The sequence below is a fragment of the Capsicum annuum genome, chromosome 12 (assembly GCF_002878395.1).
Source record: "Capsicum annuum cultivar UCD-10X-F1 chromosome 12, UCD10Xv1.1, whole genome shotgun sequence".
NCBI classification, from domain to species: Eukaryota; Viridiplantae; Streptophyta; class Magnoliopsida; order Solanales; family Solanaceae; genus Capsicum; species Capsicum annuum.
The window spans coordinates 43,550,918-43,565,897 of record NC_061122.1 but is presented as its reverse complement, the minus strand read 5'-3'; the positions used below and the strand labels follow the sequence as shown (position 1 = coordinate 43,565,897).

The 14,980-nt window shown below is 35.3% G+C and overlaps 1 protein-coding gene across 2 annotated transcripts; it reads right to left on the bottom strand.

Moving 5' to 3' along the window:
* Window positions 1-1,547: 1,547 nt before the first annotated feature.
* Window positions 1,548-14,531, bottom strand: LOC107849284 (nucleolin 2-like). 2 transcript variants are annotated; one of them, XM_047401021.1, is made up of 4 exons: window positions 14,442-14,531; window positions 14,261-14,367; window positions 2,071-3,235; window positions 1,548-1,914 (listed from the first exon to the last, which is right to left on the bottom strand). In XM_047401021.1, the coding sequence occupies exons 3-4, from the start codon at window positions 3,217-3,219 to the stop codon at window positions 1,885-1,887; spliced, it is 1,179 nt and encodes a 392-aa protein (XP_047256977.1). In that variant the 5' UTR covers window positions 3,220-3,235; window positions 14,261-14,367; window positions 14,442-14,531; the 3' UTR covers window positions 1,548-1,884. The 2 variants fall into 2 exon arrangements, with proteins under 2 accessions (XP_047256977.1, XP_016549391.2); XM_016693905.2 differs by having other exon boundaries at window positions 14,261-14,494.
* Window positions 14,532-14,980: the final 449 nt, after the last annotated feature.

Below are 14,980 nucleotides of genomic sequence, written 5' to 3'. Positions count from 1 at the left end.
GGTTGTGGAGCCTGATTAATATGTGATGTATTGTCATATATTAATGTTAACGCAGTTCAACCTCCGCGGTGAGGTTGCTCCCCCCACCCGAAGGCGGGGTTCGGGGCGGAGACCCGACCAAAATTTTTGGCACTATACCTTTTATTCTCATTTCTCTGTGTAACTGTATATACCCTGAATCATTAATATAAATAGCCCGTCCGCCGTGGAGCCCACGGGTGTTACCACGAAATCATTCTCACAAATCTCTCTCTCTCCTCACGAACTCCCTCAATTTTCTTCTTCCTCTCCACAGATCTAGGGTGTGTTGAATAATGATTCAAAACAAAGTAGGAACAAGTAACGTAGGACATGGGTAGTTTGGTAGAACTAGTCTTCTGAATTCTGTTAAGTAGGTTCCTATATTTACTCAAGTTTAATGAGTGTTGCTGAAATAGAGTCTTAGTTGGTTATAGGACCTTTATTTTAGGGATAGTTGTTTTATGTTAGCTTATATATTTGGGCATGTAGTGTGTTATTATTTGCAGTAAGTTAAGCTAAAAAAGTAGAAAAGAGACGCAGCTTTTCTTCTTCTCTGTAGCTTACCTTGTTTCTCTATCCAACAGTGTGTGTACGCAAATTGATCCTAACACAACGCGCATATTTTTATGTCATGTAGGTGCGACCCTTCTTTGCTCCCTGCTAATGCAGGATTTTTTGTGCACTGGGCTGACTTTTGCCCAGAGATGAACAGCAGTACAAAGCCATTGGCGAGTTGCTTAAGAAACATTGGAGGAATGCAACATTTTATGGTCTCTGGTACTGCTTGAAATTTAGCTTCCATCAACTTCTTGAAACAGCAAAAGGATGTAATTCAGTTGTTTTCCCTAGCTGAACGTCCCATGAGAACCTGCATGGTAGATGAAAATGGAGAACTCCTCTGCAAAAATGGATATTAGCCTTTTCCATATTGGAAAGGCTTCGACTTCTACTGTATTTCTAGTTCTTTAATGTTTGTCCTAACAAACTATGTAAATGTTTTATCGTTACTGTTGCCTTGTTCGTGCTGGTTGGTTCCGTAATTCATCCTTGAGTTGAAGTTCTCTCTTCAACTTTCAACTGTACATATAACTATGAACTGTACATATCGAGTGAGAGTTCCTCCAATTTTGAAGAATTCGATTTCCACGATCAAGAGAATTACAATTTCAAATCTGAATAACTTCAGTTCTCCATTTATATATTGTATATAGTGACTTAGATCTCATGTTACTGACTCTTCCTGTACCTAAATGACGTACTTTTATTTAGACCAGATGTGGCAAAGCCCCTCCTAGAACGGGCCCAAGAACTTGATGTGAAGATTGATCAGCAAAATCAAATTCCATAATAATCCTTTCAATCCGGAAAGTCTAATTTGTGTCTGAAAACCAACAGAAAGCATAAAAATCTTACACATATATTGGACAAAGATAGCTCATTCAATCAGGATAAAAGATTAGTCTATAAGGAATAGCAAGAAATAAACATAGGATAAAGCTCTCCACCAGAAAGAAAGTATGGCATAAATGTCATATTGAGAATAATTAAGTTTCGGCTCATGAACAGCTGTGCGACCATAGTATATGGTGTCTTAGCAAGCCATTAAAAGATATTGATTGTATGCACAGAGTAATGGCTATCAGTTATTTAAGCCAACTGGACGCGACCATCACTATCTATGGAATTCATAAGAAGAGGGAAGTCCGAAGAGATAAAATGCTTGAACTATACTCATAATGGAAGTCAAAACTAGCAAATTGCTTCAACCAAACCAATTAGATTTTATAAGCTTCTGAAATTCAAACTTCTATCTTTCCCTGCAATTCCCAACTTTAGTCATAGTTTGCAACTCTCCAAACTAGTTTATTCCATCCTCCCTAGAGTTCTCTCAGCCTGCAGATGACATAAGTTCAAGAATTTAAGAGTGAACATAAAACAAATTGGAGAACAGAATTTATAAAATCAAATATAAGTAATAACAACATATCGTGTAAATTGTGTTCCTGATAGAAAGAAAAGTGCTTGACAGGACAAAGCTCGTATACTTACAAAAGGAGGGAAGATGTACTTGCTCTCCAAATGCACATGTGAACAAACTGTACAGATGAGTCCAATTTGTTCATCTTGAACAAGATGATCGTTCCCCATCTGACAGGCACTCATTTCTCCATTTTGCATTGGCGAAACAGCTGGATTTGTAAAGTCATTCTGTGATTCTAAGATGTCCATTTCAACAAAAAGACCTTCCATTTCCTTTTCCCATTCTTCTTTCTCCGGGGAAACAGGTTCCTCATCTTCAAACCAGAATATTAAAGGAAGTGTTTCCTTTTCAGGAGCCTGCTCTTTCTCTTCAGGAGAAGTGAATTTATCATGAGCATCAACATGTATTGTAGAATCAACTGCAAACTTCAGAAATACAGAATCTTCAAGAACCGTATTCTGAGTCTTTCTATCCTTTCGAACAGCATTTTGCACCGAGTCGTCAACCTCGCAGTCTTCTTTAGATGAGGATTTAGACTCCTCGTCATCACTAATTAGAATGGGGCTACTATAGCTTCCATGGTTTAACTTCTTCTTTTTGGACCTAGAAAGTGAGCGTGGCCGAAGAAAATATGCACGGCGCTTGTTATGCTTTTCATCCTCAACAGCAAGCTGTGTTACGAGCCCACCTTTTGACTTACTTTTTCCTTCTTCATTTCTTTTTCGTTTTATAGGATAGCTCACATCATCTGATTCATCGTGCTGTCTAGAATCTGATGAAACCCGGTAATCCTTGTCTTTGGGGTCATCATTATCTTCATCACTCGAATCCTCAGATTCCGACTCAATGAACTCTTCCAATATCTCCGCAACCCTGCATGTTGGACTCCTTAACCCAACAGCATTTACAGCAGCCTCCTCCTTCTCAATGACATGAACATGATCCGAATCATCATCTTCATCACTTGAAGATTCAGGAACCGATTCAGAAGATGAGGTTGTATTTCCAGCAATCTCCTCGTCAATGCTAAGAATATCAGGATCACTCTCCTCGTCTGACAAATCATCATCATCAGATATTTCATCGTTGAAAGGTCGTTTCGTGAAGGACTCACAAGTTCCTGGACTGAACTCCCTCCTCCGATTGTCCCTTTTCCTTTTCCTCACATCCTCTCCAATAGAGTTCGAAGACTGAATTGAGGCATTCCCTGAATCCATCTTCCTGAATAAGCACCTGAATCCATTAAATTGTACAACCATTAGCACACTACAAAAAGATTGGTCAAAAACATGTCACATGTACCAAAAAGCCTATAGAAGCACATTTGTCTTTTAAAATTGCTTTCGAATGAAAACAGCATAATAATAAAATTTCACACTTTCACACTTCACAGCCTAAAGTGGATATATTTTCAGGCATTTGGTGCTGTATTTCCTTGGGATTTTTCTGGGAATTATTTTGTGCCTATTACGTCGTATAATTATTAAGATAGTGGAGAGTTTAAAATACACTTTAATGTGTGACATACTTATATGTGATCATAAAATACAAAATATTTTAAATTACAAAATAAATTATAAAGTATATTTAAAATACATATATTTTTAAAAAGAATATATTAAATAATTGTAAATTAGTCGTAATCTTGTTGATCCTGCACAATCAGCCTTTAAAGGAAGGAACATACTTGAAAATGTTATAGTGGCTCGAGAGTTGATTATGGCGTACATGCAGAAGTCTATCTCCGCTTGATGCACAGTGAAAGTTGATGTAAGAAAGGCGTACGACTCTGTTGAATCGAGTTTTTAATTAAGGGGCTTACTGTTGGAATTGGCCATACCCAATAGGATGGTAAATATAACATGGAGTGTGTGAACATTGTTAGCTACTCTATCATAGTGAATGGGGGCATTACTCATAAACGCAAAGCACGAAGAGGGCTCTGGCAAGGAGGACCCTATGTCTCCGTACCAATTTGTATTGGTAATGGAGTACGTGAATAGGTCCTCAAAACAACTAAGGCAGTATCTGTACTTTACCTATCACTCGAGATGCTTGATGCTTCAAAATTACACATCACCCACATATGCTTCGCTGACGATCTTTTATTATGTTTTAGAGCAGATGCCACATCTATTCAGCTGCTAATGGAAGCTTTTGATCACTTCTTGAGGGTGTTTAGCCTTACAGAAAACAGGGAGAAGAGTTCGAAATATATGGCAGGAGTATTTACTGAGTTTAAACAACAAATGATGCAAACCTTACATTTCACAGAAGGATCACTCCGATTTAAATATAAAGGGATACTCTTATCATCTAGAAAGTTAAATGTTACTCAGTGAATGCCTTTAATTGAAAAAATGGTAGAAAGGATCAAGTGCTGGACCACAAGATTTCTCTCATATGCGGGGTGGGTTTAACTTATCAAAAGTGTAGATTCAAACATATTGGGCACAAATTTTCCTTATCCCCAAGAAGGTACACAAGCAGATCATTACTATTTGTCAGAGCTTCTTAAGGCAAGGAACGAGTGAGAAGAGCAAGAAAGCATCTGTGGCATGGCAAAAGTTGTGACAACCCAAGTCAGCAGGTTGACTGAACATTATTGTGTAACACCCCGCATTTCGGGCTAGAACGAAAATCGTCGTTTCTATGCGTAGATGATCCAAAAGCCATAAATCTTATGCAAATTTGGCATGTTAATCAATTATGTAGTGTGGGAACCTACTTGAGCATAAATTGAGATCATAGAGGTCCCCAAACTCAAGGACGAGTTGAAAGCTTTCCTATCGTTCGAGTTTGAGTGAGCGTCGAAACTAGGGTAAACTTCAGTAGACTATAACTCCTTGTATATGAAGAACTGGGTGGCCTACTATATATCAAATGAAAGGTATTTGAGTCCTATTTCCAACGCCGCCAATTTTGCCAAAATCCGATATCGGAGCAAAAAGTTATGTCTATTTTACTCCAGCATATCAGCCTGGCAACTAATTGACGACAATTCTGACGGTTTGTCACAAATCTGACGACTTGTCAGATAATGTCGTCAGCCTTAGTCAAAAAACCATCAATTTCATCTCCCAGGCGAGGACAAAAGCTGACGGCTTGTCACAGATCTGACGGCTTGTCAGCCTTGGTCGTTAGCTGAGAATTTCAGCAACTGCGAAGTGATCTTGTAGGGGTATTTTTGTCTTTCCCTCACTCCAAAAACCTTTCACATGAATTGAATCACCCCTTAAGTGTTATTAATCAATCATTATCAGTTTTAAAACATCAAAAACTTCCTCTTCACTCTCAAAATAAGATCAAATTAAGGTTTTCTCCAAAAATAAGAAATTCAAGCCTTAAGTTCAAGATCTTCAAGAAACAAATCAAGATCCGGGTTTCATCTATCAAGATCTAGGTTCCATCTTTCTGATCTTATAATTTAAGGTACGTGGGGTTTATCCTAAAAACTACATGGGCTTGAAACCATTAGAGCATGATTTTTTAAGATTTTTATGCATGAATTTGAAAGGGATTTTGGAATCTATGTTCTAAATTATGTATTCCGAATGTTTCAATGCTACTATTGTTTTGACCTTGTGGTCATATCCCCTAAATTGATTTACATGTATACTTATATGTATGGAATTTGAGATTTATGATTGTTTGAGAGCATAAACTACGAACCCCTCTCTTGTATTGAATTAAAGCTTGTGGTTTTGTTGGAAAAGAATTGAAATGCATGTTTTATGATTTGAAAGATGTTTTCTCAATATCATAGTACTTGAACATGATTTAGAATTGTTGAGGGGGTGTTTCTTGATATAACTATGTTGTTGTTAAAGAGAAAGAATTGTATGAGAAGGAGACTTTTAACATGACCACCTTTGTCTACTGAATCATTGATAAAGAGAACTACTTGCATGGTTTTACATGAGTTTCTTGAAAGATTTGTTGATATGGTGGTCCTGAATTCCATGATTTTGAGAACAGAGATATAATAAGCTAATAATGTTTTCAGAGAATGTTCTCAGAGTATGTTTTCAGATTATGTTTTTAGAGAATGTTTTCAGAGAATGTTTTCAGAGTATGTTTTCAGAGAATGCACGTTTTAAAGAGTTAAAAATGGGCATAAAGAGAGTTAGGTGGTTTCCTGAAGAATGCTTAAGTTCAAGTAACTCTTAGCCTAAAACCGTATTTGCCGATACGGGTAGATTATTATTGTACGCTGGCGATGACCGTGTGGCGTAGTAGAGATAGAGACTCCGACCCTTGGGTTGGGGGCTTGGCTGCTGAGTTAATGGCAGATTCCATACAACCCGTGGAATTATAGAATTGTAGGGCATACCACCTAGCGCAGAAGTATAACAAAGAGTGTCACAAAGTTCTGATGAATTTACAGTCTTTTAAAATACCCATGTGATTTCTTTGAATATAAATTATTATTTTGGATTTGCTCTGCGTACCAGTACATCTGTATTGACCCCCTACCTACCAGGTTCAGAGACTCAATCTAAGGGTCCAGATAAGCAGTAGAGTATTCCAGAGAGAAGTGATCTATGCAGTGGTGAGCCTTTTTTATTCCAGAAGGCCTGTTTATTTCAGATTATGTTATTTTGTTTATTTTAGATTATGTTATTACATTTGTTTTGGTCTACTGGGGGCCTTGTCCCAGTTTTTAGACAGTTGTCACTTGATTCGCAGACTGCACCAGATGTTGTTTGGTTGATTTCGGATTTCCTTCCTTATTGTTAAACTAAACCCAGTGTTTTGACCATGTTTCCATATTAGATTATATTTTCGCATTCTCTTTTATTATATGAATGTTGTGCATGACTACCAGATAGAGTAGAACGTCCGAAACTTCATGGTTTGGGATGTCCGTCACGGCCAGGCCCTAGTTCGGGTCATGACATACTGATTCCATTCTGTGGAACAAGGATGCTATTCTCAAGTTACTTTGAGATCACACTAAGAAAAGTGATAGTTTGGTTTTTGTGTCTCCACAATGAATACATAAAAAGGCTGAACTTAACAACTACGGATACTCCATTGCAAGCATATAAGGTGGTATGCAAAATCTTTGATATGAAGAAGCTACTCGATGTTGGGTTGACTTTGAAGTCTTACATCGAGGGAGAGAAATTTAGAATCATCAAGTCCGACAAACACAACAACCTACCTGGCCCAAATCCCATTAAAAGCAATTAGTGCTCTTGAAAGGAATGCTTCCAAAGCACCAATTCATACTTTGGCTAGCCATCCAAACAGGGTTGGCAATAGTAGATAGGTTTCAATATTGGGGCATTCAGGTAACTACGCAGTGTGTTCTCTGTCAAGAAGATAGGGAGGAGACTCTAGACCATCTTTCTTTTGCTGTCAATATCTTCAATTCATATGGCAAACTCTATTGAAATGTATCAAGTATCATCTATCGCTTGGAAAATTGAAGGAGAAGATACGCTGGATAGCCCAGAAGGTGAGAAGTAGAAAACCTGTATGCACTATGATGGGGATAACCTCCGCAACTACTATATACAAAATCTGGAGTGAGCGTAATGTCAGGATATTCCAGCTATTAAAGAAAACAAAAGAAGATAGAACCAGGGAAATAGTAGTCTTGATTCATTTTTTTAAGTTAAAATTTCAATGGCTTTTATTCAGTAATATCCAAAATAAAATAAGTACATCACTATTAGGACTACTGCCCAATTTTGACGACATAAAATGGAGAAAAAATAGATAAAAACACAAAGCCCATAACATAGATTATCCAGATAACATGCTAATTGATCTGGCATGATGTGTTGAAACAAGAATTATTTATCATTCAAGCATGCCCTTAATTTTGCAACCATATCAGCTATGATCCATGGACATGATCGCTTCTCCTCTAAAACTTTGCACAACAACATTGAATCTACTTGAATGATTATTTGACTGTACTATGAATGCATGAAATGTCTATTTGCCTGTAGAATAACTATAGTCTCTGCAATTTTATTTGTGGTATCTTCCATGATAGCTCTCTCTGCATATATAATGTTCCCATTTTCATCTCTTAGGCAAAATGCATACGAACTTAAACCCGGATTCACTTTTGATTCTCCATCTATATTGTACTTGACTTATCTATTTGGAGGAAGATCCCACATGACCTTTGTTACTTTCAGTCTTTGATGATATTCTATCAACTCCTTCATCATTTCTGGACAATTTTCTTAACATTTCATCCTAGTTTTCCTCACTTTCTTCAACATATACATATTCGTTGCATTGTGAATTATCCTTTGTAAGGATATAATATTTCCTTCATGCTTTCTGTTGTTTCTTCTTCTCCATAATTTCCAAAATATAAAGCTTGGAATTGCTCTTTAATAAGGCCTCACATTCTTTTTGACTTCTTCTCCCCATCACAGCATTATCACTTCTCTCAGACGTAATACTGCTATATTTAAACTTACAAAAGATAAAAATAGGACAAGTACTATTAGCAATATAAGATCTCAAGAATACATGTGCTAACGTCTCTTAGTCAGGACTTCCAAAACACCAACAGCTAGAAGGGCCTTCGACACCCCATCTTCTTACTTTGTCATCTACTGGTATTGTGAATTTCCATAATCTCAACATTAGAAATTCTATCTCGAATGGTAAACCCTTAATCCATATCCACTTCTATACTTTGTTGGGTCTCTCTTTGTGTCTAATATATTGCTATGCTGATTTGGCAGAGAAAGCCCCTTTTGTATCTAACATACAGTAGGGTGTATTTTGTTCATCACATTCTCTTAAAGGTTTAATATGGTTTAAGATATGTTCCACTAACTCTAGTGTAATGATTTCCTTTTGTAAATCTATATCCCAGTCCTGTTGCTCGATTAAATCTGAGATTTTCTTATAAGAACCATCCCATGCAAAATCATCTTCTGTCATTGTGTAGAGGTCACCTATTCCAATCTTGTTGTCATGCCATACTGAAGCTGACCTATTTCTAGGGTACCATATAATTTGGTGCTTTATCAGATCTGTAGTTTACAATATTTTCTTCCATACTTGTGATCCATCACCCCTAATTTTTCATATCACCATGTTAGAATTTATTTTCTTGTGGTATTTGTTTTTCATACATTCACTCCAAAATGATGGTTTTGTCCTAAAGTTCCACCATTACTTGCAAAACAAATCCATTCAAATAGCTTGCATCAATCTAAAATCCATTCCTCATTTTCTTCTTTTTTATTCTATTAGGCACAAATAGCTCTATTTGGTCCAATGTTTGCCCCTTCCACATATGCAACTACTTCAAAGAAATGAGCCATCATATTTTGAATATGCATTAGAATATTGGCCAGAGGATTCATCACTTATAAACAATGAGTTAGAGTACTCTGTAACATATGCTTGACCAATATCTACCTCATAGGATAATAAGTTCCCTTTTCATGATACTATTGCGATTGAATTCTTTGTATTATTTGTTAATAGTAGACCTTCTGTTTTCTATAATAGAAGATGGGACATCCCAAGTATGTGAAAGGAAATTTTTTCCTTAGAATCACTAATGCTACTTCTGCTACAACTGAATCACCTCGATTGACACTGTGATGCATATAAATAGCACTCGTTTCCTTGTTGACCTTTTGCCCTGATACTTCTTCAAGGTCTTTGTAACCAGTTTCATTGTTCTTACTTCTATCTTACATAAAATAATCATATCATCTATTAAGGCTAAGTGATTCAACATCAAGCTTTTTCTTGGCATTCCAAACTTTTTAAACTTTTTTCACATGATGGAATTTAGTGACCTTGATAAAATTTCAGCTGCCAAGATAAATAGAGTGGGAAAGAGTGGATCCCCTTGCTTAAGCCTTCTATATAATTTTTTTTAAAAAAAAACTTTGGACTGGCCATTAAGGAGATTGAATACCAATTATTGTCCACCAGTCTATACACCATGTCTATAATTCTTTCACCAAATTCCATCCTTCTCAACACTTAGTTAAGAACAATCATTCAACTCTGTCATAGGCTTTAACTATATCTAGCTTAATCGTCAAATTTGGAGGGTTGCCTCTTTTTCTTATCTCAGTAGTTATTTCTTGCACCAGTAACACATTCTTTGCTATACTCCTTGTACAAAATTTGATTTATCAGGGGATATATGTGGTAATTATGTTTTTATTCTCTCATGAATAATTCATGAGCAAATTTTATTAACAAAGTTACTCAATGAATGAGTCTCGAATCTAACAATTTTGTTTTATCATTTTCTTGATGAGTAGTGCTAGATTAGTATGCGTGATAAATTTAGGCAGTTCAGTACCACAAAAGGAGGACTTTTCCATATTGTAAACATCCCCTCCTACTATAGCCCATGTGTTTTCGTAAAATGCTCTTTCCATGCCATCTGGCCCTCCTGTACTATTTCTACTTAAGCCTATTGCCGCACTTTTAACCTCCTTCTCTGTAGGCACTTCATGTAGCTCCTCATTTTGTTCCTTGCTAATTTTATTGGGTAATTCATTGAGAATATCAAAATTCTCACTGTCAGCCTACTTTGTAAATTACCTTTATAGAATCGACTACTTCTTCTGCAACATCCTCTTGTTCCTTAGCCATTAACCATCATTAGTTTAAATTTGTTTCACCTTCAACCTACTTCTTATTCCCTTGACTATTGTGTGAAATAACTTTGTATTTCTTTTTCCTTCCTTGAATTATTCAAATCCTGATTTGTTCTTCCAGAATTCTTTCCCTGTGAAGATTTTTATTCATTTGGGCTTGTATTTTATGCAATCTTTCTCTGTTTGGTACTGATGGGTCCAATTCAAATTGACTTTATTGTACCTTAATAATTTCCTTCAAATTGGCTATTTCCTAAAGAATATTCCCAATAGTATCCCTAATCCACTGAGCTATAGCCTTCTTTACCCTTTTCAGTTTATGATGAAATACACTAAAAGGATCCCCTTCAAAATCTATTTTTCAGTTTTGTTTTATTACCTCCATGAACGACTCCTCTTTAATCCAAAAAATATGGAACTTAATGACTTTGATCACATTATTTGCACCTGTCTTAAATATACTTAAAAGTGGTGCATGATTCAATCCACTGCTCACCAAATGTTCCACTTTAAGTAATGAAAAAATACTCTGCATCATGTCATTACACATTACTCTTTCTAATATTTTAAAAATACATTCTTCATTTGTTCTATCATCCCATGCGAATACAATGATTATAATCCCTTACTTCTGCCTCAGTTACTGGGAGACCCCCAAGATTCTCTTCCTCATAAGTAGTCACGGTGAAATCTTCTCCTTTTAGCCATGGAAACTGGTTGGAATTGGACAGATTATACATTGAGTCTCATAGCTTTAATCTTTTCTCTTGTGTACATTTAGCATAAATTAAGGAGTTCATTACTTATAATCCTAACTCTTGATTATGCAGCTTAAGTGTCGGAATCTGTTCTTCATCCTTTACTATCACAAACTCCATTTCTTCATCAATGAAGGCCAAGATCTTCCCATTCACATTAACTACTACATGTTGGAGGCCCAGTTTTCTTCTATATACCTTTAACTCTTGTCTTAAAATGGTTCCATCAATCCCACAAAATAAAATTGATACCTCTTATGCATATTCACTAGTCTAGCAAATGCATTTAGGTATTTACTAACATAGTATTCTATATTAGCACTTACATTGAGGTTTAATGTTTTTTGTTGTTGCAGTTCTCCTTATTTGTCTTGACACAGTCTGGGCAGAGACATCTTACCCACTTTTTTTTTCTTGGTGTGGTTTTCCTTAATTTTGTCAATCTACTTAGGAGATTAATTCCCATGTATAGCCACATTTTCATTGTTCCAGATTATGTTATCTGTATCAATACTTTCAATTGGTTGCTCAGACATTCCCTTTAGAGTTGCAAGCAACAAGACCTCATCATTATCAACCTCTAAAACCACCGTGGCTCCTTCAGCATCATCCCCTTTATCTTGTGTTTCTTTCCTCTTAATTTGAGTTGACTCTTCTCGATCCTTCTCCGACTCATTTTCCTTTTCACTAAGTTCACTCAATATTGCTTCACTTATTTTATCTCTTACCTATGGTGATTTTTGCTTCTTTGTATCAAAAATCCTACTCACATAGTCTTTAGTGTTTTCATTCTCATTGTTCTCCTTGTCCTCTCATTCTTTATCCTCTTCATCATTCTCTCTTAATACCTTAAAGGTATTCTTAACTTGATATTCATGTTCTCCCTCGATATGTCTATATTAGTCCCTTCAATACTTGTTTCTCTTTCTCCTCATCCATTCTTGTTTGTTGTAATTATTTTCAACCACTCTACCACTCGTGAGGATTTTCCTCTACTTAGCAGTTGTACCAATGATCACTTTGTTCGTATCTTCTATTTCCCTCTTCTTTCATTTCTCCTCATTTTTATTTGAAATAACTCTGGATGAATGGTCCAACAACTATCCTCGTCATGACCTTGAAGGAAACACTCTTTACAAGATTTCAGAATATAGTCATATTGTATCTTGATCCACTTAAATTTGATATCACCCATATTTTCCTCCTCCTCATTTATTCTTATGCTTTTAGGTAGTTTGGCAGTCAAATCTACCTCAACTTTGACCTTAGCACAAGCATTGTCTTATTTCTAATAGCCATGTCCATCATAAAGGATTGACCTACAGCAAAATCCATAAGAATATTGCCTTCTTGGCAAAGAATTTGCTGGTAAATCTGGTCAGGATACCATGCAACTCTTATCATCATTTCTACATTGGGTTCAAATTATAAATCCCATTTAAGGGTTATGATTTGCCAATACGTCTCCTTGGTCTATACATAAAATGTCACTATAGATAATAAATGGACATAAACTTCTAAACTCATAAGTTTAATCAGGATATATCTGGAATCTAATACCCATTTGTGCATTCATTCTTGATACCACATTGGCTGGAATTGCTCTCCTTAGCTCTTTGATATCAGGATTTTTATATAAGAATTTCCCATAATGGTGTATTGGAAGTTCTCCTGAATGATGAGAGATCTGACTTTCGATACCTTCCACCTAATATTAGGTTCTTATGTAACATTACTATTGATTTTGGTGGCACTTAGGGTATTGGAGGAATAGTTGGCTTAGGTATTATAATATTGACATACTGAGGTAAATTTTGTTCCCTAGGCCTAAGGTTATCAACGTGAGATTGTTAGGATACTTTTGTGTGGGTAACCGAGAGAAGTCCTTGGGAGGGATGGTCTCACCGATGACGGTGTTGGCCATGTTGTCCTGAATCAATACTAGGGTTTTGGTTTTGTAGGGTTTTCTTTAGAGAGAGTCTTTTAGGCTGTGACAATAACAAATTTTTCAGAGCAAAATTGAAAAATGATCAAATTTATCCCTAGATTTTGTTGATGAGTAAGCATCCATACTACTATAGTCTTGATTTATATTATTGGTCAAAAGTGTAAATGGAAGGACAATCTAAATTATTAAAATTGGTACTCTTGCTAGATTGAGTTGTAAATGTTAAAGGAAGCTATCTTATCCACCCCTCCTAGAAAGGGGAAATAGGATGGAAGACAATGTATAGATGTCCCAGAGTTTGTTTTGTAAGATCCTGCTTCTAAGTCCAAAGAGTAGGAGGTGTAAATAGTTTTGCTTGGTTGAATAAAAATTTTGTTTTTCACCAAAAAAATATAGCATAGAATAATCAATATATCCAACTCTAAGAATTGCATTTTCTAAAAAGTAAAAGAATAAATAGGAATTTAAAATTCCATAATAAATATTTATACTAGTTTTATATTTGATAGATAAGTAATCTAAAACTGTATAAGTACACTAATTATAATTAAATTCAATTATAAAGTTACTTTCAGGATAATGATCATGATGTTTCCCTTTTTAAAAAATTATTTTAAACAAGAGTAATCGGAGCACAAAATATTCCTCTTTCGTAGGATTTGAATAAAAGGTCGCACCTCAAATATATATAAAATAACTTTTGAAAATACTAACAAATCAGATCTAATCATATTCTTAGATATATCATTGAACCATTGTTTGTGATTAAACGGTCATAACACACAAAAAAGAGCGATAAAGAAGACAAACATGTTCCAGTTGGGTGGATGGATGAACAAATGGATGGACGACAAATGGATGAATTAGATACAATTAGAGAGTCATATAATGGGTAAATGATAGAGGCAAAAAAAAAGAAGAAGGTGGTAAAAATTTATACTTATCGATGCGAATGAAGTCTGACCAAATGTTTTGACGGCGACCACAAGGTGGAGATTCCCAATAATAAAAAAGGAGATCTTCTCAGATATGTTGTCGGAAAGTTTTCTGAAAAAGGGGGAGAGAGAGTCATAAAACTAGTGAATGATAATGAAAAAAAAAATGAGGTATAAGTTTTATACTTATCGATGTAAATGAAATCTGACAAAGTATCAGACGATAACTCTCAAGACGGAGATTCTCTATTAGTAACAGAGATTTCATAATTTTCTTATCGAAAAGTATTTTGAATAGAAAGTTATATAATGCTTTAACTGAATTGAGATAGAAATATAAAATAATGTATTTTATATAGAGCGACAAAGGAGATTCAACTGACTTTCTTATCCAAGATTTGTAAGTAATAATTTTTCACACAATCAATATAATTTTAAAATGTAATAATATTTCATTTAATATTATTAGAGTTATGAATTAAGTTATGAATTAATACTTTCTCATCTAAATATGCATGTAACTAACTCATAAATAATTTTTACATCATTAACACATTTTTTGGTTTAGTGTGGCGGAGTAAGGTTAGAAATAAAGTCGGATTGTAGATATAATATAGTTTTTGACGTTTTGATAACATAGAGGGTGAACTATCTTATGATGGTTTCATCGGGTATTAATGTGCATTCATCTCTATTATTAATCCGTGACTAGCTAATTTTTTTAA